General features: G+C 55.5%; 8 protein-coding genes across 8 annotated transcripts; 5 read left to right on the plus strand and 3 right to left on the minus strand.

Annotated features, from left to right (window-relative positions):
• Nucleotides 1-284: 284 nt before the first annotated feature.
• On the minus strand, nucleotides 285-2,590 carry CCM_02061 (Cytochrome P450; the record flags this gene model as incomplete). The annotated part of the gene is made up of 5 exons (XM_006667215.1): nucleotides 285-566; nucleotides 895-1,393; nucleotides 1,480-1,869; nucleotides 1,937-2,058; nucleotides 2,150-2,590. 5 exons carry the CDS (start codon nucleotides 2,588-2,590, stop codon nucleotides 285-287), a joined length of 1,734 nt encoding a protein of 577 aa, XP_006667278.1.
• A 1,409-nt stretch (nucleotides 2,591-3,999) lies between these two features.
• Nucleotides 4,000-5,975, plus strand: CCM_02062 (C6 transcription factor, putative; the record flags this gene model as incomplete). The annotated part of the gene is made up of 3 exons (XM_006667216.1): nucleotides 4,000-5,019; nucleotides 5,081-5,520; nucleotides 5,579-5,975. 3 exons carry the CDS (start codon nucleotides 4,000-4,002, stop codon nucleotides 5,973-5,975), a joined length of 1,857 nt encoding a protein of 618 aa, XP_006667279.1.
• Nucleotides 5,976-6,054: 79 nt separating this feature from the next.
• Nucleotides 6,055-7,002, minus strand: CCM_02063 (uncharacterized protein; the record flags this gene model as incomplete). The annotated part of the gene is made up of 1 exon (XM_006667217.1): nucleotides 6,055-7,002. One exon carries the CDS (start codon nucleotides 7,000-7,002, stop codon nucleotides 6,055-6,057), a length of 948 nt encoding a protein of 315 aa, XP_006667280.1.
• A 332-nt stretch (nucleotides 7,003-7,334) lies between these two features.
• CCM_02064 (glutathione S-transferase, putative) lies at nucleotides 7,335-8,205 on the plus strand (the record flags this gene model as incomplete). The annotated part of the gene is made up of 2 exons (XM_006667218.1): nucleotides 7,335-7,386; nucleotides 7,451-8,205. The coding sequence occupies 2 exons, from the start codon at nucleotides 7,335-7,337 to the stop codon at nucleotides 8,203-8,205; spliced, it is 807 nt and encodes a 268-aa protein (XP_006667281.1).
• Nucleotides 8,206-9,045: 840 nt separating this feature from the next.
• CCM_02065 (gamma-glutamyltranspeptidase) lies at nucleotides 9,046-11,020 on the plus strand (the record flags this gene model as incomplete). Its single annotated transcript, XM_006667219.1, has 7 exons — nucleotides 9,046-9,078; nucleotides 9,111-9,168; nucleotides 9,247-9,403; nucleotides 9,463-10,045; nucleotides 10,068-10,261; nucleotides 10,400-10,509; nucleotides 10,572-11,020. The coding sequence occupies 7 exons, from the start codon at nucleotides 9,046-9,048 to the stop codon at nucleotides 11,018-11,020; spliced, it is 1,584 nt and encodes a 527-aa protein (XP_006667282.1).
• A 1,084-nt stretch (nucleotides 11,021-12,104) lies between these two features.
• Nucleotides 12,105-14,015, plus strand: CCM_02066 (MFS multidrug transporter, putative; the record flags this gene model as incomplete). Its single annotated transcript, XM_006667220.1, has 5 exons — nucleotides 12,105-12,483; nucleotides 12,562-12,675; nucleotides 12,803-12,935; nucleotides 13,130-13,472; nucleotides 13,542-14,015. 5 exons carry the CDS (start codon nucleotides 12,105-12,107, stop codon nucleotides 14,013-14,015), a joined length of 1,443 nt encoding a protein of 480 aa, XP_006667283.1.
• A 2,576-nt stretch (nucleotides 14,016-16,591) lies between these two features.
• CCM_02067 (mannosyltransferase) lies at nucleotides 16,592-18,294 on the plus strand (the record flags this gene model as incomplete). The annotated part of the gene is made up of 2 exons (XM_006667221.1): nucleotides 16,592-16,952; nucleotides 17,012-18,294. 2 exons carry the CDS (start codon nucleotides 16,592-16,594, stop codon nucleotides 18,292-18,294), a joined length of 1,644 nt encoding a protein of 547 aa, XP_006667284.1.
• Nucleotides 18,295-19,201: 907 nt separating this feature from the next.
• CCM_02068 (serine/threonine protein kinase, putative) lies at nucleotides 19,202-24,531 on the minus strand (the record flags this gene model as incomplete). Its single annotated transcript, XM_006667222.1, has 7 exons — nucleotides 19,202-22,508; nucleotides 22,688-23,304; nucleotides 23,636-23,651; nucleotides 23,737-23,940; nucleotides 24,026-24,117; nucleotides 24,228-24,343; nucleotides 24,405-24,531. 7 exons carry the CDS (start codon nucleotides 24,529-24,531, stop codon nucleotides 19,202-19,204), a joined length of 4,479 nt encoding a protein of 1,492 aa, XP_006667285.1.
• Nucleotides 24,532-24,926: the final 395 nt, after the last annotated feature.

The raw sequence follows: 24,926 nt of genomic DNA on the forward strand, positions 1-24,926 counted from the left end.
AGCAATGGCGTAGTCCTCAACAGCGTTATCCTATTTCGAGGTCGAATTAGTACAGCTGTCCATCACCAGGGAAGGTTTTTATGGGCATACCAGGCGTGTGGGTGCAGCGATGGCGCCGCCAACGGCAAGCACGGCGATCAAAGAAAGCTTCATGGTGGTGGTATTGCAAAGTATCGAGAACGTTGATGAGAACTGATAGTGAGTAGCTGATCCATTCTTCGACACCGGTATGAAGCTCTGCTATATATGCATTGCAGATGCTTCCAGCAATCGTTCAGGTCACGTTACCTTGATAGCAGCAGTACTGTCGAAAAGGCGCGGCGCCAGACTTGTCCGAGTCGTACGGGCTGTCGGAGGTTCCTGTCATTGGCGCATCGCCATCTGCCTCCGATATATTGCGCCTCCGATACATTGCGCCTCCGATACATTGCATTGCGCCTCCGGTAGCTTGCGCCTCTGCTACCCTGCGCCAGTGTGTTGTGGCCAGTTGTGAAGTCTGGGCATGGGTAGCTGGGGAAGAGGCTCGAGCCAAAGTGACCCTGCGGGATTCGCTCCTCCACTGTAGGCTACAACACGTCTATCGCGATCGGGCACATAGTCATTGCAAAATGAGCCAGGATGTAGCAGAGCAGCTAGTTTATACAGGAGTCTCTGTCAAGTCGCAAAGAGTAGAAGGGGATTCAGCGGCTACGAACGGCGTACTCTTTTACTCCTCCGACCTTTTTAGGTCGTCTGTTCTCAAAATAAAGCGAAACTTCCGGGTGGATGGTCTCCCGGTGCTTGTTCCATGCCCAGGACCATCTGCTTGCACGTTGAACCGTCGAAAGACCTGTCGGATGCGCTGTCAGCTCAATGCCTACCTTGTTGACGCAGGCATCGCCGTCCGGCACTTACCTCAGCAACACTCTTATGCAGCTGGGCAAGCGCAAACCGTCTTGCCGCACACTTTCTGCCCCCGTAGCCAAAGTGAAACCCGTGCCTCTCCCAGTACCGTCGCTTTTCCGTGGACACTTCCAGCCAGCGCTCCGGCCGATAGATGCCTGCGTCCTCGCCGTACAGCACCTTGCTCCTGCCCATGACCCAAGGACTTGTGGACACGGAAACGCCAGGAGGGACATATTTTCCGTGCAGCTCCTGTCCCGTGTCTCGCGGAGACAGCCGCGGGAGCTGCGAGACGGTCGGCGCGAAGCGGAGCGCTTCTTGGATGCAGGCATGCAGATAAGGGAGGCTCTGTGCTTTCTCGTTGGACGTGATGTGGGCTTTGGACGGGATCGTGCCGAGGCGCTCGGCGTGTTTGAGCTCGAGGCTGAGCTTCTCCTGGACTGACTTGTCCTTGGAAATGAGAAAAATCACTGTCCAGAGGTTGAGAGGGGTCACAGAAGACCCGGCGAGCCTGCGTATACATTTCGAGTTTTAGTTTTGTAGTTATGATGCTCTCGTATGGGGCGACGACGACACGGAACGGTCAATGGTACTTACAGAGCGAAAAGGATCTCGGCTCCAATGTCCTTCAACGACATGCCATTGCCAGCAAAGTGCGACTCCAGCAAGGAGCTCAGGAGGCTTCCCTCGACCAGTGCGCCTCTGTTCAAATGCCCATTTTTGTCTATTGCCGAAGCAATGATGCAGTCTCTCTCCTTCATGAATACTCCAACGCCAGACTTATCGGTGGGGCGAGCCATGATCAAGTTCCTTCCGAGCCATGTGTTGCGCACATACCAAGAGACATTTTCCTGGATGGCGAGAAATTTCTGCCAGTCAAAGGTGTTGTCCTTGTTATGAAGCAGATTCCGCACGTCGGACTGTGATTCGATGAAACCTAGAGCCTTGCCGGTAATAAGCAGACTCACGGCATCGCTCGCCAGCCAGCTGCCATGGATATGTGTTAGATGGTGTGTCCTTGTGTCCTTTGGTATGAAATGGGACGCAGTCTTACCCTGCGCGCTCATAGAGGTCAACGCTATCATCCTGTGTCGTTCCCTGGTGCAAAAGCTCCAGCCAGCGAGTCAGCAGCTTATCCAAGCTAGGCTCAAACAGTCGGAGGTTCTGGTCCGAGTACTGGGAATACATGTCGGATTAGAACAGAGGTTTTCTGCCTCGTGACGGTCTACGCGACAGCAACACAGGAAGCGTCGAGGACACGGCTTACCGCAGTCGCAATGGCCTTTTTACTGGCTACATGATCTTCGTATTTCTGCAGATTAAAGGTCGCATCACTGTCAAAATTAGCGGCGAAGAAGTCGGATTTATCTGCCCGTCGACCGTACGCCACGGCAAGGAGCTCGTGGTCGTTGAAAATAAGGCCATTGGGGCTGTACCGCACAATCGGTCCTGCGGCAGTAGTCGTTGAGTCAGTACGGTGGGAAGATGGACGACGAAATTTCTTGTAATTTTTGGTGAATCTACCGTATTTCTCATGAAGCTTGATAAAGTTGTTTGGCATATCCGGTCGGAAGCTCCAGTAGGTTTGGTACAGACCGGATGCCGATGCCATAAACGGACCGGGGAAGTGGGACAGAGGATGAAGCCATCGCCTGTATACAACGAACGAAACCACAACCGCCACAACAAAGAGCAAGAGTTTCAGCATTTTAAGAGACGATTCAAGAAAATTCACTTCTAGAAGATGGACGATGATCCGAGAAACTTTGCCCTTCGCTGCTACACCGTACACCGTAGCCGCTGGTGTCCCGAGCTCACGGGTACCGCCGGCCGGCCGTACCTAGGAGGCGCCGGGATCTCATCTACAGGCGCCCAAAAGGGCTGCGCCTACATTAACTTGGACGATTTACTTGCGGGGTTTGCGGCACTCCTTTTCGCCGTCGCCGAAGACTAGGCCGCGGAGCAGTTCAATAAGTAGCGCTCAAGGAGATTGCTGCCAGTCGCTGCATTTGCCATGTATTGCAATATTCGCCACATGGATGGCCAATGACCGATGACCGGCTTTGTAAGGAACCATTGAATCGAATAACGACTCTCCCTATTACGCAGACGAGCCGGAAACCTGTGTTATACCACAGGTGGTACTATAGCCACACGCCCTATATCCAACTTGCGCGTTGTTATCGAACAGGGGGCGCAAACAAATTTTGCTCCGCTTGAAAATCTGTCAATCTAGACTCCGTTACCCCGCCAGATCGGCTTCGCAAACTCCCTCTGAACACTACGGTCACCCACTCACGACACGTGAAAGGCACCACGGAGAACACGGCATCAACTCGGGGGGCGGCGCCACAGCAAGTGCGAGAATGGTACTGCCCCCAAATCAATACGGATGAGGAGAGGACGCATGTGCTTGGTGCGAAAGCTGTACCAGGGCGGGGGAACGGCTGCATTTCACCTCTAGTGGCGCGGAGCCATGCAGAATGAGCTCGGCTTGCCCCATCCCAGAAAGCCGCGATGCTGATGGAATGGCGGCCCAGCGGAGGGGTTTCATCAATGGAAAACCGTAATGATTAAGACTCATCACGCCTATACCGAGCAGTGGCTCGGCTGTTTGGAGAAGGGCATACAAGCCGTTGACTCAGCTCGCCCCTGCCAGGCTTCAAATCCGATCCCTCACACGATGAATGTGCGGCGACGCATCTCTCATGCGTTCCCGCGTAGATGGATCGGACCTGTTCTCGGTCAGACTATGTCTAATCGATTCACATCAGATGGGGCGGGGGCTGATTTGATGGGGGGGTTCGGCGCTGCTCGGGCGGGCGGTCGGCCGCCTCCGCGTCTGCGACTTCCCGGTTTCTGTCGTTGGAGGGCAAGATCTACCCAATGCAGATTCCACACCCACTTGCGACTGCATCTCGTACGGCATCGCACGGCGTGGCTAGCGCCGGGACAGCTGCTGCGAGCCACCGTCCACGGCAGAGTACCCGTCCCTCCCCGGCCGCGCTCATCAGGTTCAGAGCCAAATCGCCAATGTCCCAAAGACACTCATCGCTATATGAAAGCCTCGGCACCTTGGTTAGCCTGTCAATGCTCGCACCGTAAGCTCTCGCTCCCATGGTGAACCAGCGCAGCAAGTCCGGCTGCTGGACCTGCCGGCTACGGCGCAAAAAGTGTCCCGAGGACGGCATGCCGTGCTCCAACTGCAAGGCGCGCGGCGTCGTCTGCCACGGCTACGGCCCACGTCCGGCCTGGAAAGACCGCGGGCAGCGCGAGCAGGAGGAGGTCGACCGGCTCCAGCTCCGGCGCCGGTCGCAGCAGACGCGCTGGCACGCGCAGCAGCTCTTCCAGCAGCAGCATCCGGAGCGTCCCCCTTACGCGGCGCAGGAAGCGTCCCAGGCGACGCCGGCGCACGACGACGACGACGTCTGCTTGTCGCCCTCGCTCGCTTTAGCCTCCCCCGACGAGACGGCGCTGGGGCCGTCGCCGCCGCCGTCGACGGACGCGCGCGAGGAGAGCGCCGACGAGTACGACTTCTCCGCCATGCTGGATCTGCAGCTCAGCCTGCCCAGCCTGCACACGCCGCCGTCCGTCATGTCGGGGCTGTGGGCGAGCGGCGTCGACGGGCTGTTGGTGTCGACGCCGGCCCTGTTCGACGCCTCGTCGGCGACGACGCTCAACAGCCAGGGCTCGGGCTCGCAGGGGGACGCCGCGTACTCGGCGCTGCCGGCGGCGGCACTCGGCGCCGCCGCCGCCTCCTTGCACATCAGCGCGCTGCAGGAGCGCGAGATTGAGCTCATGATGCAGTTTCTCGGACACGACTTTGGCAGGCTGCACCCCCGCGCGCAGGCCTGGTCCATGACGGACAAGGCCTGGCTGCTGTGGCTCCTGCATCGGTCGCCGACCTTCTTCTACACGGCGCTCAGCACGAGCGCCTACTTTGCGTTCCTCCAGACGCCGCCGCACGACGGCCGGCGCACCGAGCATTTTCGCGAGTACGACCACTTCCGGAACAGAGCCATGGAGCGCTACTGCCAGCTCCTCGACGCCGGCTGCCGGGGGGGCGTGCAGGGGGGGTCGGTCGGCTGGCAGACGCGCGAGACGGTGATATGCAGCGTGCAGCTGGCCATGCTCGAGGTGAGAAAAAGGTCCTCTCGGCCACGCGGGCGCAATGAAGGAGTCTGACAAAAGATGCTAGGCCCTGAGTGAGAACTTGAACGCCACTCTGACATATCTGGACTCGGCCTCGGACGCGCTGGCTAAGTGCTCCGAGGACCTCGTGTACATGGGTGAGCTCTCGCCGACCAAGCCGGCCGCTGTCCCCGCGGCCTCCCGCATGGAGCGTCGAACCGTCGAGTTCTTCACCTACAGCTTGATCCGGGTGCATGTCCTGCACTGCTCGTCCTGCCACGCCATGCCCGCCGCCGCGAGCCTCTACCGCCGTCTGCTTTCCTCGGGCCTGTCGGGCGACTCGTTTTTTCACGTCGCCGGCTTCCAGGCGTGGGCGCTCGTTGCGCTGCTCGACGCCGTCGGCGCCGCGCTCTGGAAGCAGGAGCAGGAGGCCCAGAACCGGCTGAGCATGCGAGAGCTGGTCGGCAAAGCCGACGACATGCTGTCCAACATTGAGCGTCAAATTCAGTAAGCATACTTTCCGCATGCAACTGCCTGGCAGCCGTCGTCTTACCAGAAGCAAAAGAGGGGCCAGCGATGCCCAGACGCTCATCTTCGCGTATGGTGTCTGCATCTACATCCATACCCTCACGTCCGGATGTCGCCCGGCGGTGCCAGAGATACACGACACGCTCGAACGGTCTGTGCCGCTGTGGGAGGCGTCCTCATTTGGCCACGGAGAGCTCAGGTCCATGTCGTGGGCCTTTTGCGTCTCTGCAAGCTTGGCTACGGGCCATCACCGCGCCGCGTTTTCCAACGTCTTGGCCGAGGCTGCCATGGTAGACCCTTCCTCGACCACAGTAGCCTGCCTGAGAGCGCTGAGCGAAGAGTGCTGGAAGATTCTGGACGGCGGAGGTGCGGACTGCAATTGGAGGTTGGTGATGCAGCACTTGAAGCCGAGTATATGGACAATCTTTATATAGAGGTGTTGAACAACTATGTAAGCCGTGCCAGGCAAAGTAATTGTAAACCGCATATTTCCATGTACGTCTCCGCCGCTCGTTACTGGGCCAGTTCAAAGACAGGAGCCCACACATCCATTGCCCTCACAGATGCACCACCCGAATACAGCTCCTTCTCTACTTCTTCTCTCAACTCCTGAACCACCGCGGCAATCTCCGCTTCCTGGTCCTTTGACAAGGCCGCGTCCGCGACTCGCTGCTGGAAGAGCGGCCCGAGCACATAGCGGACTTCAAACTGGCCCTCGAGCATGTCCTGTCCGGGAGTGATGAGCGTCTCTCTGGCGATCCTGTAGCCGGCCGCCTTGGCCGCGCGCAGAATGGCCTGCTGGTCGACGCCGGCGCGCACGTTTTGCTCGCGCACGCCGATGCGGGCCGCGGGCTTGTACCGGTAGTACAGCGCCTGCGCCGTCGTCGCCAGCACGTGGGCGGCCTGCGTCTCGCTAGACGGGGCGTACGACCACTCGGAGACGTAGACGGGCGATATGCCGGCGCCCTGCAGCGTCGTGAAGAGCGACTGGACCTGGCGCTCGTCGGGGAAGTAAAAGAGGCTCTGGCACAGGACGGCGCCGTCGAGGGGCCGGTCCGGCCGCTGGTCTGCGAGGAACGACGGGGCGTCGGCCTGGTAGAAGGATACGCGCGGGCCGAGCACGGACTGGCGGATATGGTCGTGCGCTTCGCGCATGGAAAATGGGTGCCCGTATTCCAATGGCGCGGGATCGATGGCAGAGACATGGCCGCGGTCGCCGACGACGGTGGCGAGCGCGAGAGAGGACTCGCCCTGTCCGCAGCCGATATCGACCAGATGGTCTCCCTCTCGCACTCCCCAGGTCTGTATCGTAGCCAGGCGCAGCTTGAGTCTTGGGATATGAAAGTTGTCTAGAAGCGCAGGGTTGTGCAGGAAGCTGGCTAGAAGCGTCTTAATCGTCGCATCTGAGCCATTGACCACGATGGGTGTGCCGGTCACAGTGCAGTCGTCCGCGGTAGTCATTCTGGCAAGTCGGTGAGGGTTTTCAAAGGAATGTCCGATGGAGTTATATTCTCTCTTCTTCTTCGTCTTCATTCTTCTTCTTTTAAGCTCCGAAAGCGGTGAGCCTGCATGTTTGGTGGCATAATTGCACCGCGGCCTTCCTTCCTCCTTGATTGCCGCAAGCGGACGCGTCAAAATAGCCGTAAACTCCCGGAGCTATGCAGTACGGAGAGGGAGCTTTCCTCATCCTTCTAGTGTCACCTGGAATGTCCGACTTCTGTCTTGCGCAATCGCAAGAAGCTCAATCCCTACCTTACGTTGCAAACCCGTCACTTTGATCCATAGCCTCTACAATGAGTATCGCAAAGCCCGTTCACTTCTTCGACATTGATTCTATTCTTCCAGGTATTTACCTTGCCATTATTCGTTCTGCATGGGAAACCTGTACTGTTGAAACTAACTCGCCTAGGGCCTATGAGATCATGGTCTTCCACCACGCTGAAGATTCGGATGGTCTTGAACTACAAAAAGATTCCCTATGTGCAGAGCTTCATATCATATCCTGACATCGCTCCTCTTCTTGAAAGCTTCTCCATCAAACCGCACAGCGAGGGCCGTGTGCAGTATACCCTTCCAGCCATCCGCCACCCGACATCCATCACTACCAATCCTGCAGGTGCCATGATGGAGTCTCTTACCATCGCGCACCATCTTGATACTCTAGTCCCATCGCCGCCTTTGTTCCCTTCGGGCGCGGCAAGCTACGCGCTTGCCCTTGCCACGGAGAAGCTGATGCTACGGGCCGCCAAGGAGGCGCTCTTCGTCTTGCTCCCCAAAGCGGGCGACGTCCTGGACGATCGCGGCAAGGAGTACTTTTTAAGGACACGCGCCGAGTGGTTTGGAAAGCCCCTGGCAGAGCTCGCAGTGACTGACGAAGAGGGTAAGAGGCGCGCAATCGACGCCATGAAGGCAGAACTGGACATTTTCTTGAAGATGCTCACTGGAGCACAAGGTAAAAAGGGACCGTTCTTGGAGGGGGAGGTTGCTGGTTATGCGGACTTCATCTTGGTCACGTTCTTGTCTTGGAGTCACCGGGTAGACATGGACATTTGGAGAGAAACCATGGAGATGGGGAATGGCGAGTTTCGGGCTCTCTGGGATGCCTGCGTACCCTGGATGGAAGGCCAAGGCGAAGAAGTCGACGCTAATTATTTGCAAGACTAGAGGGCGATTTTGCTATGCAACCAAGTCTATAGTAGCACCATCTCGACCATTCATAAAGTGATGCGTGCTCAGCCGCATGCCCAACATTCGGGCGCCATCACGCAGCAAGTGGCTTCACCCTACATGACCGTACGACTGCCGTCTTGTACAGCGAGTGGCAGTCCATCGCAGTGCCCGCATCCCGTATCAAATTCCATGGTAGTATTGAATGCGGCGCTGCGTATTTTGGTGGCGCCGGACTGCTCTGGACTTCCGTATTGGGCGCCAACGCATGTTTGGCGCAGACGTGCTATTTGGCGCCGCGCCAAATAGCCTGCATTCAGACGGAAGCCATGGCGACGAGAAAGAGAGGTACTGTAAATGGAATGAATGTGGGAGAGGGGCTAGTGAGCTCGTGCGGGATGCAGAATGCAGCATGCCGAGGAACACGTCGTGCCATTGCCAGCCAGCCGGTCAAGGACTTTCTTCGGTTTGTCCTTGAAGAAGCTCGTCGACAATTTCTCGATTTGTCAGCGTGTCTAGCCTCAGTTGATTGAACATCACTTTCATTTTCCGCATTCACACGCGATAATGGGGAAGACAAGTAGTGGCCATGTCGCGATTGCAGACACCACGAAGCAGTCCTGTCCGCGATCCGGCGTTGGGCGTGCAAGTCTCGCCCTGTATCGGGTTGCCCCATATAAGATCCTGGCTGCCGTTTGTGCCCTCTTTGTGATATTTCATAACTTTTCAGCATTGTCCTCGTCGCCGACTTGTCCGCACTCCCGGGTCTGGTGCAAGCCGGCACGGCACGGCGCCGTGGTCAGCGAAAGTGCTCTCTGTAGTCACCATGGGGCAGCCATGATGAAGGTGGGCGGCAATGCTGCCGATGCGGTATGGAAACAATAAACGTGAAAACCTTTCAGAGTGAGATTGATTTGCTCGGACAGGTGGTGGCGACGAGTTTCTGCCTCGGCGTGGTCGGTACGTGCTTCTGCTCACAGTTGGAACCCCCCCCCCCTGGACAAGTACTTGACTGATGACGGATGACCCCTTGCACAGCAATGTACCACAGCGGAATCGGCGGCGGCGGTTTCATACTCGTGAGGGATCCTACCGGCTCCTTTGAGTTTTTGGATTTCCGCGAGACGGCGCCTGCCTTGTCTACCACGGACATGTTTGCTCATGCAGATGCGTCGAGCAATTTAGGCCTAAAAAGGTGAGCTTCTGACTTTCCCGCATTCGCTCCGAACAGCAGAACGGCTCATAAAGCGTCAGTGGTGTACCTGGTGAGCTGAGAGGCTTGGAGCACCTTCACCGGAAATACGGCGCCCTACAGTGGTCAACCGTCCTGGGGCCTGCCATTCATCTGGCGAGGCACGGTTTTCCCGTGACAAGAGATCTCCTTCGCTACATGAATTACGCCACTGAAGAAAGCGGAGAGGACTTCCTCAGCACCCATCCCGACTGGTCCGTCGACTTTGCCCCCAACGGTTGCCGGCTCCGTCTCGGGGACACGATGACACGGAAGCGCTACGCGGCCACGCTGGAGCAAATCGCCTTGCACGGGCCTGACGTTTTGTACTCCGGTAATCTTGGGCGGCAGCTCGTTGCGACCGTGGAGACGGCCGGGGGCATCATGACGATGGAGGACCTGCGAGACTACAAGGCGGTCGTCCGGAACTGGTCCGAGACCGAGTACCGGGGCCATCGTGTCGTGACCACCACGGCACCGTCGAGTGGAATCGTCGTGGCCAATATTCTCAAGGTGCTCAACACGTATGATGGTTTGTTCGCGCCCGAGAATGTGAATTTGAGTACGCATCGCCTGGACGAGGCGATGCGCTTTGCATATGGTCTGGTTAGTGTCTGTCTCACTGCAGTGTGAAGGGCTAGGTGCTAACGAGACGCTTAAGAGGACAAAATTGGGTGACCCAGACTTTGTAGAAGGCATGCAAGAATACCAGGATTTCATGATACGCCAGTCGACTGCGGACGGCATTCGTCGGCGTATACTGGATACACAGACACATAACGTATCCGAATACAATCCCGATGGCATCGAGAGTATCGACACGTAAGTCCTTTTTTTTGTCCGACACTGCATCTTCCAGCAGTTGGATCGTATTGCATCTGCTCAATCACTCATCGCTTAGTGACTGTCTCCAAGACGCTGATTTGCGCCATGTAGGCCAGGTACATCACACATGGCCAGCGTGGATTCGTCTGGGCTGGCCATCTCTGCCACGACGTCCATCAATCACCTCTTCGGGAGCCACGTCATGGTTCCTGAAAGTGGCATCATTTTGAACAACGAACTGGATGGTATGTGCTGGTCCCGTCAAGCAGAGACACCGGTCGGCGTAACTAACCCACGCCCTGCGCAGATTTCTCACGCCCAAACGCCTCCGCCTCGTTTGGGTACTGTCCCTCGCGCGCGAATTTTATAGAACCGGGCAAGCGTCCGTTCTCGTCCATGGCGCCCTCCATGGTGCTGCGTCCGGACGGGTCGCTGTTCATGATTGCCGGCGCCGCGGGCGGCAGCTTCATCACAACGGCGACGACGCAAACCATTCTTGCGGCCCTGGACGAGGGCTTGTCGGCAGCTGAGATCCTGGCCAAGCCACGCCTCCACGACCAGCTGGTCCCGAACCATGTCGTTTTCGAGACGCTGTACGACAACGCAACGGTTGACTTTATGCGGCGCCTCGGCCACGAGGTGGTATTTATCCCGCCCATAGCCAGCATGGCGCATGCTATTCTACTACGGCCTGATGGCCGGTATGATGTCGCTGCAGAGCCTAGACAGCAGGATTCCGGGGGTGCTGTGGTGTAGGCCGGTTTGAACACAGTGTGTCCAGGGATATAGTTACTGTCGGAACTACTTTGTAGAGCGCTGTTTCTGTGCGATGACAGGCAATCAAGGAGCTAGAAATATCCCAGCTGGGTACAGAGTACGGAGTATAGTGTCGTGGAAGAAAAGGGTCACCCGGGTCCATACGTAATCGTCCCTATCATGCGAGCGTGACATATTCGGGCCACCGCCTCAGCCTCTGGGGGTCGCGTGGCTACGACATGTTTCCTCGGGCAGCGATGCCTTGTGGCCGCTGCCGCCGATCCGTTCTTGGCCAAGACGATACAAGCTGTCTCGCATGTGAGGGGAGAATGGGGCAGTAGCAGGAGGGGGGGGGCGGTAAGGGGCGGAGAGGGATAAGCTCAGCAGTGCTGCATGTCAGGGGCTGGACACATTTCCTCGTCCCATGTGTGTAGCCTCGGAAAGATCAGGATCTCGCGGGTTTGCATCAGGTCAAGATGGCGGGTGCCTGTCTTGTTCGGCCTGCGCTGGACTGAATACACGCTTCCCACAGCAGCAACGCACTATGGGCAGGCAGGCTGGGCCGTCAGGCTTCGCAGGTAGAGAAAAGATGCGACGATGAATTTGGGGGTCAATTCTGAAGATAATAATAGGTGCCAAGTTGCCGTGTGTGAGTGGAGAAGCCGGCTTGGTATGACCAAAAAGAATGCTTCCGAAAAAAGCCTCCCCTCCTGATAAACCGCCATACATATAACTAGTATGATTCACACTATGCCGAATGACGGTCAAATGCATGGCCGCCCATACGCATACACATGTCTGGCACAGCGAGAGGTGCATGCACACGCAACACACAATGAGGACGCACTACAGATTACAACACACATGAATACACCGCCGCCATGCCGCCGCCGCCGTTTGCATGCGTCAGCGCAGCCTTCTGCGTCTCTTGTCCGCTCAAAGGAACAGCACCATCGTCTACTTCTCAACAATCACCTACTCCTTCCCAGAAGCCTACTTTCTGCACCTTTGATGAGAAATCGCCCCAAGACGTAGCAGAGACGCAGCGACAACGAGCACGCGCTACACATACATCATCCCAACCATGCTCGGCGCAGAGAATCGGCCGCGACGCGCATTCCCGGCATGGCACGACCATGGCAAGGACACGGAGGAATCACCGCTGCTTCTCCCGACATCACCGTCCGACGCGGCAAGAAGCTCCGGCACCGCCAGTCCGCGACCGCGCGCCGCGCCCACCCACCTGACTGTCACCCTCGCCGCCAGCGCCCTCATCCTGATACTCGACGTCGTCGCCAGTGTGCCCATGACGCCCCGGCTCGTCATCTTTGAGCAAATCATATGCCGCACTCATTATCGGGCGTGGGGGCGCGACGATGCCATGGGCGACTGCAAGGTCGCACCCGTCCAGGCTGAGCTGGCCCTGGTCAACGGGTGGAAAGAAACGTTTGACACTGTCCCGGGTGCGCCGCTTCCATTTTCTCCGCTGCCATGGTCGTCTCTTGTGCCATCATGCTAACCTCAGTGCCGCGTTTCATCAGGCATCCTCGTCTCTATTCCTTACGGTATTCTAGCAGATCACATCGGACGCACAAACGTTCTCATGTTGGCTCTCTTTGGCACCCTGCTGAGTGAGTGCTGGATAGCCATTGTTTGTAAGTACCCCCCTGTGCTCTGTCTCAATTTTTTGGAATTCCTTTTTGCTTTTTTTGTCCCCTCTTCATGGCGACCTTTCGCGCGGGGTGGTGCTGCGCAAAGCGCGGCTCGGGCTTACACAAACAGGCTGGCTACCCCAGACCCTCCCGCTGCGCAGTTTGTGGCTCTCCGGCGCCTTTCAGCTCATCGGCGGCGGCGGCGCGACCATGACGTCCATGTGTTATACCATGATTGCCGACATGTGTGCGCCGGAGCAAAGGTACGTGCCCTGTTCCTGTGTGTGCTCAGGTGTCAGCCATACCAACAGCTGGCTGACTGGAATTCATGGTCTATTTTATAAAGAACCGCCGCCTTTTCCTACGTTCACGCCGCAGTCTTGCTGTCGGAAATGGTTTCTATACCCCTCGGCTCAGCCTTTTTGTCCATCAATCCCTGGATACCAGTTCTCGGTAGCATTGGCGCCCTGGCAGCAACTTTAATCGTGGTAGTACTGTCTTTCGGTCGCTTCCTTCCTTCCTCGCCCGCAAAATACCAGTCGATACCCGACAACGACACTGAGAGCAATGTGAATGATGGTACAGATACGCACATCAATTCTGAAAACGGTTCCGCCACATCCAGTCTCGACCATCGGCAGAAACCTGCCGTCTCGAAGCGTACCCGTGGCTTCGGCCCCTGGCTATCAAAGGATGTATTTCTGATGCTCATCGCGTTCTTCTGCTGCCAGCTTAGTCGTCAATTCTCAAGCGTGCTTCTCCAGTTCAGCTCCTTCAAGTTCCACTGGGACTATGCAAAGGTTCGACTATCCCACCCCCGCACGAGCGGCCTGCAACGATCTTCGCTCTAACACGTCTGCTTTCTTTAGGCTTCCTACCTTCTTCCTCTCCGCGCGGGAATCAACCTCGTCGTGCTATTTTACGTGGTACCGAAGCTCCTCCGGTACTTGACCTGCAAAAGGGGTCTCGTCCAGTGGAAGGCAGACAAGTACGTCACGTTTATTAGCAGTGTCTGCCTAACTATCGGATCCATCTTGATCTTCCTTTCGTCGCATCCTCTTGGTGCCGTGATAGGACAAAGCTTCATCGCCCTGGGCTTCACCTTTACCGTCACGGCTCGCAGCTTACTCACGGCCATGGTTGAGCCGCGATATGTGAGCTTGCTCTACACCAGTGTCACGTCGGTCACCTATGCTGGCCTTGTCGTTGGGGGGCCGGTTTTTGCAGCAGCCTTCCAGTGGGGGCTGAAGATTGGGGGGATTTGGATTGGAATGCCATTTCTTGTCACTACTGCTCTGTTTCTTATTATAACTGTCATAGTCTACGTAGTCAGAGTAAACTAAATGGAACAGAAGTAACAAGTGTTGAATACTTCCGATCATTTTTTTTCCTCTACCAGGTGGCGGACTCACTATGCTGAGCCTCAGGGCCTACCTACATCACATTCACACTGCATCATGTGATCTATGTATGCTATATTGTCCCGTTCAGCACGGCGCGGCGTTTCAGGGGTAACAAGCGGCAACTTGCATCTCTCACAATGGAACCAGCGGATTATGAAGGGCTACAGGTGAATTACGACGCCTATGATACCGGCCCGGAGCATATAGCCTACGATACAGGACCCGAGTATATCGCCCATGATAAGTCTTCCCCAGAGGCGCATCCTTGCAGCACAAGCCAAGTCCATCAGCATAGTGGCAAAGAAGGTAGATCCATCTGCGGGCTGAGCCGAGCTCAATTCATCGCGTTGGTGATTCTTTTGGTCGTCGCTGTCGCCGCTGGCGTGGGAGGCGGCGTTGGCGGCGCACTTGGGGGCAGGAAGTTGTTTTCAAGCAACGACGGCACGGCAAGGTTGACTAAATCTATTCCTCGGGACACGGAGGAGATTCTCAGGCTAACGATGAAGAAGTAGCACGTCCACCTCGGTCGGAACGACAGCAACCCCAGCTACCTCGTCCCCAGAAAGCTCCGCGAGCCCTACCAACCAAAGAATAGGCAGCTATAATTGTCCCGCAGACAACAACACAATTTACAGGTCATCATCGACCCGTCCGCTGCTCTTTCTACGACTCTGCGACTTGGACTACCCTGCCGGCTCTGAGGGGGTTGGCCGAGGCGTGGTGGTGGACTTGCGTGCAACAAACACCACTTCCTTGGAGGCGTGCATTGATCAGTGCGCCTTTGATTTTTTAAACTTATCAAACTGCACCGCTGTAACGTACAGCGCAAGCACAATTTTGGCTACAGACAGGAGTAGCAGGGGAAACTGTTTGTTGAAAGATCAGTTGGCTAAATTGCCTGTTCGAGATGGAAATAGGCAGTTTCAGAGTGCCTTTTTAGTAGATTTGTCGGGCCTAAAATATTTGCCGAACCTCCATAGATAATTATCAAATAAGAAGGTAGCTAGTGACTATTAGGGTGGCTAGTGTAGTACCTAGACGCTAAAGCCGGCTTTTCTATACTAATTTATATAGCAGGTAAGGAAATACTATCTAGCCCTTACTACCTACTACTTACTACCTACTATCTACTACTATTAAGTTAGCTAGTACTATAGTACTTATACTATTATTAAGCTAAGATCTATAGTTTTTTATATAGGTATTACATCGCTTTATTAGAAAGCTATTAAGAATCTCTTATAATTAATAATTTTAACCTTTATTAGGTATAGCCTAATTTTAAAAGTTTATTTCTTTTATAATTATTTTTAATCCTATTAATTAAGGGTTAAGGTAGTATATAGCGTAAAAATAAGTAGCTACTAATAGGATACTTCCTTTCTAGAATAGGTATATTTAAAGCTAATTTAAGTAAATATTAGCTAAAATATACTTCTTAATAGCTACTATAAAGGCTTATAAAGCCTTCCTTATTATAAAGGTATAGCTAATAATACCTAATACTATATTTACTATATTAATATTAATAGGCTCTTTATTAGCCTAAATTAATAATATAGATAACCTAACTAACCTATTATTAGTATTTATAGATTTAATAAATCTTAAGAATCTTTATAAGCCTAGAATAGTAGCTTTATAAGCCTATTAGTATATAAATTTTAGTATTAAAACCTATAGAGGTGTCTCTAATAATAATAAGGATGGCGGCCTTATACTAGGTATAAAGTACTTTACTATTCCTAGGATGTTAACCCTATAGAACACACTAATAATTAGTGGGCGTTATGGTATCGGCGTTAAGCTATAGTAACCTACTTTTTTATTCATCAATTATCTATAGCGAGCCTAGCTCCGATTCAGGATGCATTCTCACAGGCTGTGTTGGTGTGTGCTGGATAATTTGACCCAGGGTTTAACGTAGAGGCTAGTCAGATTTTCAAGGCAAATTCATTCTCGGAGCAATATGGTTGCCATCGAGTTGCGTTTGAATGGTATAGTCTTGTGCAAATACATGTTATCCAAGAAGTTCCTGGATTATGCACGCAGATCCATGATTGTGCAGCTGCCAGCTGCCAACTTGGCGCTCCACCGCAGCAAACGCAGCACCAACATCACCAACTCCCAAACGCCAACCAGGTAGTTACTTCATATTCATCTTCTAGATACCGTCACTACCCAATCTGGACCTCTTTGCACAACTCCTCATTGCACCAATCTGCAACTGGTCTTAGCCGCCATTACGTCGCGTCGCGCCCCACCGTTCGCTGCGGCTCCGGCATCAACAGTGGTTCAGACGAGCTCCAAAAAAACCGTAGAGGACAACAAGCTGGACCCCGACCACCAACCGACCGACTCCCAGCCCGGCAGCATCGCCACTCTCCCAAGCCAACGCACATGATTCCGTCCTCGTAAAAGCCCGTTGGCAAAGCTCCAGTGCCGCGCGAAACCGACGACGAACCCCTACGACACAAGCGCGAACCGCACAATCCACCCACACAGCACGCACACATATGGAGGAGCAACCATCATCGCCGTCGCAGCAGCAGCCCCGCGCCGCCGCGACGACGAACCCCTTTGCGCAGCCGAAGCGCAAAATGGGCCCGATGGAAAAAGCCGCCCGCAAGGCGCTACGCGAGGACCACGCCCGGCGGCAGGCCGAGGACGCCGAGCGCCTCCTGCGCGAGCCGCTACCCAAGTACGTGCCGAAACCCGTCGCGGGGTGCCACGTCTTCTTCCACCCGGACCTGGGCATCGGCGGCGCCGAGCGGCTCGTTGTCGACGCCGCCGTCGGCCTCCAGGACAAGGGCGCCAAGGTCGTCATCTACACCAACTACTGCGACCCCCACCACTGCTTTGACGAGTGCCGCAATGGTAAGCCCGCCCTCCCATCTCTTCGCCATGGGCCGCCATCCAGTCTAACACTGCTTCAGGTACTCTCGACGTCCGCGTCAAGGGCTCCTGGCTCATCCCGCGCTCCTTTTTCGGGCGCTTCACTATTCTCTGCGCCATCCTGCGGCAGGTCCACCTCCTACTGCACATCTGGCTCACCGGCGAGCTCGAGGATCTCAAACCCGCCATCTTCATCGTCGACCAGCTGTCCGCGGGCCTGCCGTGGCTGCGCCTGCTGGTCTCTCCCAAGACGGGCATCGTCTTTTACTGCCACTTTCCCGACCTGCTCCTCGTTCAGGGCCGCCACGCCTCCCTGCTTAAACGCCTCTACCGCATCCCCTTTGACCGTCTTGAGGAGTGGTCCATGGGTTTCGCCGACGCCGTCGCCCTCAACTCCAACTTTACAAAGTCCATCGTCCAGCTCACCTGGCCCGAGCTTCTCGAGCACACCACCGCCCGCGTCATCTACCCCTGCGTCGACACCGAGTCGAAAGAGGACGACCTCACCGACGACGGGCCTCCACTCTTCCCCAACGGCGACCGCGTGCTCCTCAGCATCAACCGCTTTGAGCGCAAAAAGGACATTGGCCTCGCCATCCGCGCCTTTGCCAGTATCCCCGACAATGAGCGCCGCGGAGTGCGCCTTGTTATCGCCGGCGGCTACGACCGCCGCGTCGCGGAGAACGTAGAGTACCACCGCGAGCTCGAGTCCCTCGCCAACGAGTGCCAGCTCGCCCACGACACCATCAACACGGCCGACAACCCGACCGCGCGCCAGCCCGGCGACACGTCCGCGCCCGTGCTCTTCCTCCTCTCCGTGCCCCACGACCTCAAGCGGCGGCTGCTGCGCGCCGCCGCCCTGCTCGTCTACACGCCGGCCAATGAGCACTTTGGCATCGTCCCCCTCGAGGCCATGCTCGCGCAGGTGCCCGTGCTCGCCGCGAACACCGGCGGGCCGACAGAGACCGTCGTCGAGGCCGAGACGGGCTGGCTCCGCGACCCGTACGAGCCCCTCGCCTGGTCGGCCGTCATGCGCCGCGCCCTCGGCCTTCCCGCCGCCGAGGCCCAGCGCATGGGCGCCGAGGGCAGACGGCGCGTCAAGGAGACCTTTGGCCGCGACCACATGGCCACGACGCTCATGAATGTTGTCCGCGACATTGTCGTCGCCCGCCGCGACTCGGACGCCGACAACACCCTCATCATCGTCGTCGTCGGCACCGTCTTCTCTCTCATCCTCGCCGGCCTGTCCCTCGGCATCGCCCTCTGGATGATGCACGACATGAAGAAGAACGCGACCATTCAGGAGGCAGTCCGCATGCTGTGAGGGGAGGACAAAACTGGCGTGAAAAAAATGAAACTTGTGTATATATTGCGCAGAAAGGAACCCTTGCGCCAAGGCGTCTTTCATTTCATACCACATCAATTGCATACTTGCGACTCGTTAGCTTGCAAATTCAGCGTACGTACATCTAAATAGAGTATACATGTACAGTCTCTTCAAACGCGGTAGACTGTCCGACTGGCTCTACATTTACGCCACATTCACAAAAACTACCTCGCAGGCAGTCATATGCAAAGGTCATCATTTCAACAGGAAAATAATGGGCACGCCCCTAGGCAGAGAGCCCTCTTCGTTGTCAATTAACCTCCCCATAAAAAAGTTCCCGTCTATACAGATGCGTGTTCTGTTTGTACAGCGCGTGCGCAGAGAGCATTAGCTCCAGAGAATGGTAAATAGTGAAAAACGAAAAAAAAAAGCTCAAACCAAATTGTGCAAAAGCTTTTAAAAGCACATACACCACCCAGAGGGGTATTTCCCAATCTTTATCGTAAAGATTTCAGCATGACAAACAATAGCGAATGCCGAGAGGAACCAAGAACTCAACTCGCCAGGCAATAAATCCAAAAAGAAAATATAGACGCCGGGTCCTAAGACTGCAAATGCAACAAAATTCCAACCAATGCAAAGAGGATGTAAAATCCCCGTCATCGTATCCCGTACAAGGTTAATATGAAAACATCTCCCAAGAATATATCGTATTCGTCATCACGGCCCTTCTTCTAAGGCATGATTCACAAAAGAAAAAAAAGTAGAGTGTGCTTGACGCGCTCAGCGCAGCTGAGCATTCAATCGTTGATGTATATGCAGGCGTTGTGCTCATGAGACGATGTCGTGAGTGTTCATTCAATTCATTGATCGTGACCAGCGAAAGGTCTTCATCATTGGCCGTCTATATTCCAAGATCGTCGGGGTGCAACACAACGCGCTTTGCTGTCTCGTCACTCGCAACGCTGACGTTGCTCAAATTGGTATCGCGGCGTCTGGCCTCAAATGGTCGTCGGCGTGGTGCTGGACTGAGAGTCTTTCTTTTCGACTTAGTCATAAGCCAAAAGCCGTCATCACTTCCGTCCTCGTCGTCGGGATATTCAGTCGGATAATGATCATCGGTCACCGGCTGCATAGGAGGACTCTGTGGCGTGCTTTGGTCAAACTGCATTGCAAGTGTTCCACTCTCCATGGCAGGGGGGTTGTTGAAGACTGACTGCTCAGCTGCGTAACTGTTATTAATTTTGCCCAGAGACTCGGAGCTCAGCGGCTCACCATCCCCGGGAAGAGGTGCCTGATTGTGGACTACACCAGGCCTACCGAGAAGCTCACCCTCCATATCCGCAGAAACAGAGCTAGCATTGCTCAACAAAGCAGGAAGAGACGGATCAGACTGGAAAGCCAGAATCTTTTCCGAAGCGCCCTTGCTTGTGGGGACGGTTCTCATCGGGCTAGTTGTTTCACTTGGGCTTGTGAGGGGGGTCGTGATGACTTCCATGGAGTCGGTGCTTGCAGAGTTGACAGTAGCTTGGCCACTGCCCTTGTCGCGGCTTGTATAGCCAACCTGCTGCAAAGACATGGGGCGAGGTTTGGCGATGGGCAAGGCTTGGCTTAGACCATCTACTCTGCGCCCAGCCATGTCCAGGTGCGCGGCGATAGACGACTCCGGGCTGGACGCCATTGCCTTTGTAGAGTCGGCTTGCGAAGCCAAGTCATCGGTGGAGTCGACTTGATCAATCAGTCCAAACTCGCGACGAGATTGAAAGTCGGGATCCGACTTGGGGTGGGCGTTGCGGTAGCTGGGGAAAGTAACGGGCGACGATGACAAGGGGGAAGTCAATGCGCTAATGCTGTGCTTATCATGTTCAATTGGTCGCTTGATAAGGATACTCGCTGCGCCATGGTGACTGCCCCCAGAGACTATAGGCCGACTCAGACTAACTTGAGCCGCGGCACGCTTATCCAAGCTGTTGAATAGACTGAACTTTTGTCTACTGTCGGCTCCAGAAGCAGAGGCTTCATTGGTGAACGGAGGGATCTTCATGGGCTCATTGAGGACTGGAGACAAGCTCAAGAAGTGGTTACCGAGCTTGCTCTGGGAGGCCGTAGCACGGTGCCAAGTGCGACCAGTAGGAGGGGACGGGTCATGGGCGAATGCCTCCGACAAACCAGACCCGGAGCGGTTCAATTCGGATCCCGTCAGCAGCGAGGCGCGGGAGCCTTGTCCAATGTCTGACTGTGGAGCACCAATGGTGACAGATGGGGTAGCGGAGTGGTCGACGGAAGGAGGCGTGTGCCTCGCAGCAAGGTAATCATCGGGCATGAAAACTGAGCGCCTGTCAACGCTATAGTGAGGAGTGGTGGGCATGCTCCTATAGTAGTTGTCTCCAGTAGAGCTAGCAGCGGAGCTGTCAGCGCGCCTGCGAGTTTTGCTGTCGCTTCGTTCGCCGAGTGGATGGATGACCTTGCCAACAGCCTTCTTGACAGCAGACCTGGCGCGTTCAAGGAAGGTCAGGGGGACCACGGCCGCGGACACTTCCTTCTCGTCGACTTGAATCTTACGACCACCAAGAGGGCGAGCAGGGTCCGTCTCTTCGGCCCAGGCGCGGGGATTGGCAAGACCCTGGACAACCCAAGGGTGTCGCTTGATGTCTCTCACTCGGATACGCTTTTCGGGGTTCTTGGTAAGCATTTGGCGAAGCAAGTCGTACAACAGATTGTCAACGTCTTCGTAGACAACATCATTGTCGTCTCGATATGGTCGACTGTTCTGGCGCTTGTAGAGGGAGGTTCCAGCAGGCGATGTAGAGGGGTGGACGGGGGCCAGTCTGCGTCGTGGAATGTACACATCATCGGTGGCAATCTTCTTGAACATCTGGAATTCATCCTCGGCAAGGAAGGGGATGCGGGCAAAAATGAGGCAGTAAAGGGTTACGCCAAGCGACCAGACATCAATCTGCTCTGAGACCTTGGGCTGCTCCTTGTCGAGGTCGGTGTAGCAGAGCTCGGGGGCAAAAAAGGCGGGTGTGCCGACTGTTTTGGCAAGTTCGAGATCGTTGTCAAAGTCCTTGGCTTCAGACTCAAGAACAGTGTCATCGGGCTCGCCATCGCGATTGGGCCGGCCGAAGTAGGAGACGCCAAAGTCGGAAATCTTGATGCGGTGGTTTTTGCTCCAGAGCAAATTGGCGGGCTTGATATCTCGGTGAACAACGCCTTGGTAGTGGAGGTATTCCAAGCCGAGAACAGTGTCTTGGAATGCGGAGCGAGCCTGGTCAAAGGTGAAGCAGGGAACGTATGAGTAGTCGTCGGCAAATGGATCGTGAACGTGGGGGTTATAGTCTATCGAAGACATGTGGGAGATAATTGAGTCGGCCATGCTAGGAGAGCGGCGGCGGTAGCGTGAGCCGTCTTCATCCAAGCCGTCAATGGCAGCAACAGGGTCAACATCAGCGGTGGGAGGGCCTGGGGTAACAAGATTGTCTTCCCAGTACACTTCCTCGCTCAGCTCGGTCGGACCAGCGACAGAGAAGGAGGTGGCAGATGGTCTACGTGACTGATGCTGGAAGGAGTTTGGAGAGGTAGATCGGGAGGGGTGGCTCGACGGGATGTCTAAATCATCCTTGGAGATGCGTGACCAGGCGACACTGCCTGACTCATCAGCAGCGCCATGCTCGACGCTCCAGAAGTTTGCAGGGCCGCTGTAGTTTTGGGCCATGCGTGCGCGCTTCAGTTCCTTGATGACCTGGCGGCGCTCCAGCATCTCGTCGTATTGAATTTCTTGTTGAGAGGGAGGCTCACCCCGCATCTCGCGCTCGGCTCGGCGGCGCTCGTAGAGGCAGACGTGGGGAAGACCCTTTTTGCGCCAGACAACCTCGCCCAGCTCGACATGTTCGAGGACCATGTAAATCTTTTTAAGTTCAGGGTCGTCGATGATTTCGAGTAAGGCGACGACGTTGGGGTGGCGGATCTTTTTAAGGATGGCGATTTCCTTCTTGGTCTTGTCCTCGTGAGACATGGCCGTGACCTTTCCGAGTCGACGCTTCTTGGAGAATCGGGGGATGATTTTGATGGCGACATTTTCGCCGGTCTCGAGATTGCGGGCAAGTTTGACCTTGCCGTGCATGCCACGGCCTATTTCTTCAATGACTTCGTACTGATTAATCACCTTACGACCAGTAACGTTGTCATTGTCAATGAGAGCCTTGTGGGTTCTGAAAAACAAGGGAAGAATAGTTAGTAGGTGTGCATAAGGGCTACACTGCATGGCGTGTAACGGTGGGCACTGTCCGTTGAGGGCGCGGCGGTGGCGTGCAGCGACGTCGGCGGAGGAGGACGGCAGTGAGAGAGCCGCCGAGCCGCGGACGCATAGAAGGTTGAAGAGGTAACTTACTCTCTGACTTTGTGTGTCTGCAAAGGATGCAGAAAAGGGCCTCCAGGAGGCGGAGCTGGGGTATTGCTCTCAGACATGGACGAGGTATGGAGGATATGGCGGGAGGGCGTAGGACTGAAGAGACTAGGTGAAGAAACGGGTGTGCTGCTTGCGGTGCGCAGGGGCATCGAGGCGGATTGAGCAAGAGGGCCTGCGGATGACCTCTCGTGAGGCCACAAGGGCGGTTCAGCAGAGTTATTTGGCTGCTCCATCATGGTGGATTGGTAGTCGTCGCGGGAGAGGCTCGAGTCGACATTCTGGTTGATCTTGTGGCCGGGTGAGAGGCGGGGCGGGAAGCAACCAGGAGTCGTGAACGTCCGAAGACGAGGACTTAAGGGCACATTATTGGATAATTCGGCAAGGTGAGTCGGCAATGTAGGTATTAGGAATCGTGGAGGTTCGGGAAAGGCGTGGTTGTGGTGGTGAATGGAGATGATGGAAAGAGAGGTTGAAGTGGTGGGAAAAAGTTGGGAGGGGAGAGGAGGGCGGAAAAGGCGGGACGCTTTGGTGGTTTTGGCTGGGATTGTGCTCGAGGACGGAGATGGACCACCGGTACCTAGAACAGCGGCAGCAGCCACCTTGCAAGGACAACAGGCTGTAGCAGTAGGCCGGTTGGGCCTGGGAACTGCTGGGATTAGCGTCGAATAGCGCTGAAAATTGGACTTGGCGATGCAGTACGGTGGATGTTGCAGTGGATGCTCCAGTGGATGGGTGCGCAAATGGGTTGATGTGGTGATGCAAGTACCTCCCCTGCTCCCCTGTCACTCTGTGTTACAATTTATCTGTGGCCGGTAGGGGAATAGCTGGGATCATCAGATGGGAAAAGATAAGAAAAGGCGCCTTGGTTTTTTTTTCATCGGGGCATGGCCGCTGCGCAATGTACAAAGGAGCAAATGTGCATGTACATACGGCGGTGGCGGCGGTGCTGTGGCGAGAGGCAATATGTTGAGTTCTACAGTGCGAGACAGTGTGGCTAACTATCACTGATAAGAAGCACACAAACAACTGACCACAGAGTGCCGCTTTGCACAGTGCCATCCGGCCCACCAGGTGTCGCGCCACACTGTGCCATCTCGTCACTCTTTCGTACCAGACGACGCCTCTTTTGTTTTCTCCCGCTCGCGAAAGCTACCTTGTCGCTGGTAACAGTGGGCTGAACGCCAAGCCGGTTGCCCATCACTGCCTTGTTCAAGTACTCCGTACCACTGTATTGACTACGAAGTAGCAGTTCGCTACTTGCCACTGGCCCATGGTCAGTACCTAACAGGGTCCGACAGCCACCAAGAAGTAGCCACTCACAGCTGCCTGTTTGCGCCACCAATGGATCCCCACGGAGTGGTATCGCTGTGGGTCGTTGGCGGGGCCTGTGACACCACTGCAACACTGCGACTCTGCGATTCTTACAGGGAATGCGCCTGTGTCTTTGGGTTTTTAGGCCTTGGAAGTGGGACCAGGAAGCGCTGGGCCTTATCGTGGTTCAACCCTGGTCGCCTGCACCAACCCTGCCTGCAGCAAGCCGGCGAGAGCCCGTGCGCCTACCCTTGGCAGTGCACGACGGCAAGTCCCTGTTGCTTGGGTACTCATTATTATCCACGCACAATGAGTGGTTGTCATGTACTGATAACGCTTGCCCGATGTGCCGTTAGATAGGTAGGTACTTGCCACTACTGCAAATTACCCAGCGTATCCAAGTACCGCCTCCCTACACCAAATGCGGCGCGCTTCCCCTTCCCTCCACCTCCACAACCATCGCCATATCGTTTCCTCCTTTGGCTCTGGTCGAAGCCATCTCCAAACTTTGCCATCTAGATATGTATGGAGATAATCATGACGCCACTTCCATTCATTCCAGCTAAACGTTTGCCTCAACCGTTGACCTCGGATCCGTCAGCTGGGACGCGTACTTGCAGCCAGCCCCCGCCAAACAGCAACACGATGCTTGCACCAAGTACATGCAATCAGCAACCCGTTGCACGTTTCAACCATCTCCATCGATCCTCTGCCATGCTGCCCAGTGCCCACTTACAGGCGACAGACATCCCTCGGCAATAGCGCCGTTCGCCCACCGTCAAGCCGCCTGCAACCTGCAGCCAGGGACCTGTTGGCGCCCAACAAAAAGGACCCTACCTGAATAGCCCGACTTATTCTTTGTCAAACCTTTGCCTCGACTTTCGAGCCAAAGAAAGACGTCAAACGCCTC

The sequence above is a fragment of the Cordyceps militaris genome (assembly GCF_000225605.1).
Source record: "Cordyceps militaris CM01 unplaced genomic scaffold CCM_S00002, whole genome shotgun sequence".
Classification (NCBI taxonomy): Eukaryota; Fungi; Ascomycota; class Sordariomycetes; order Hypocreales; family Cordycipitaceae; genus Cordyceps; species Cordyceps militaris.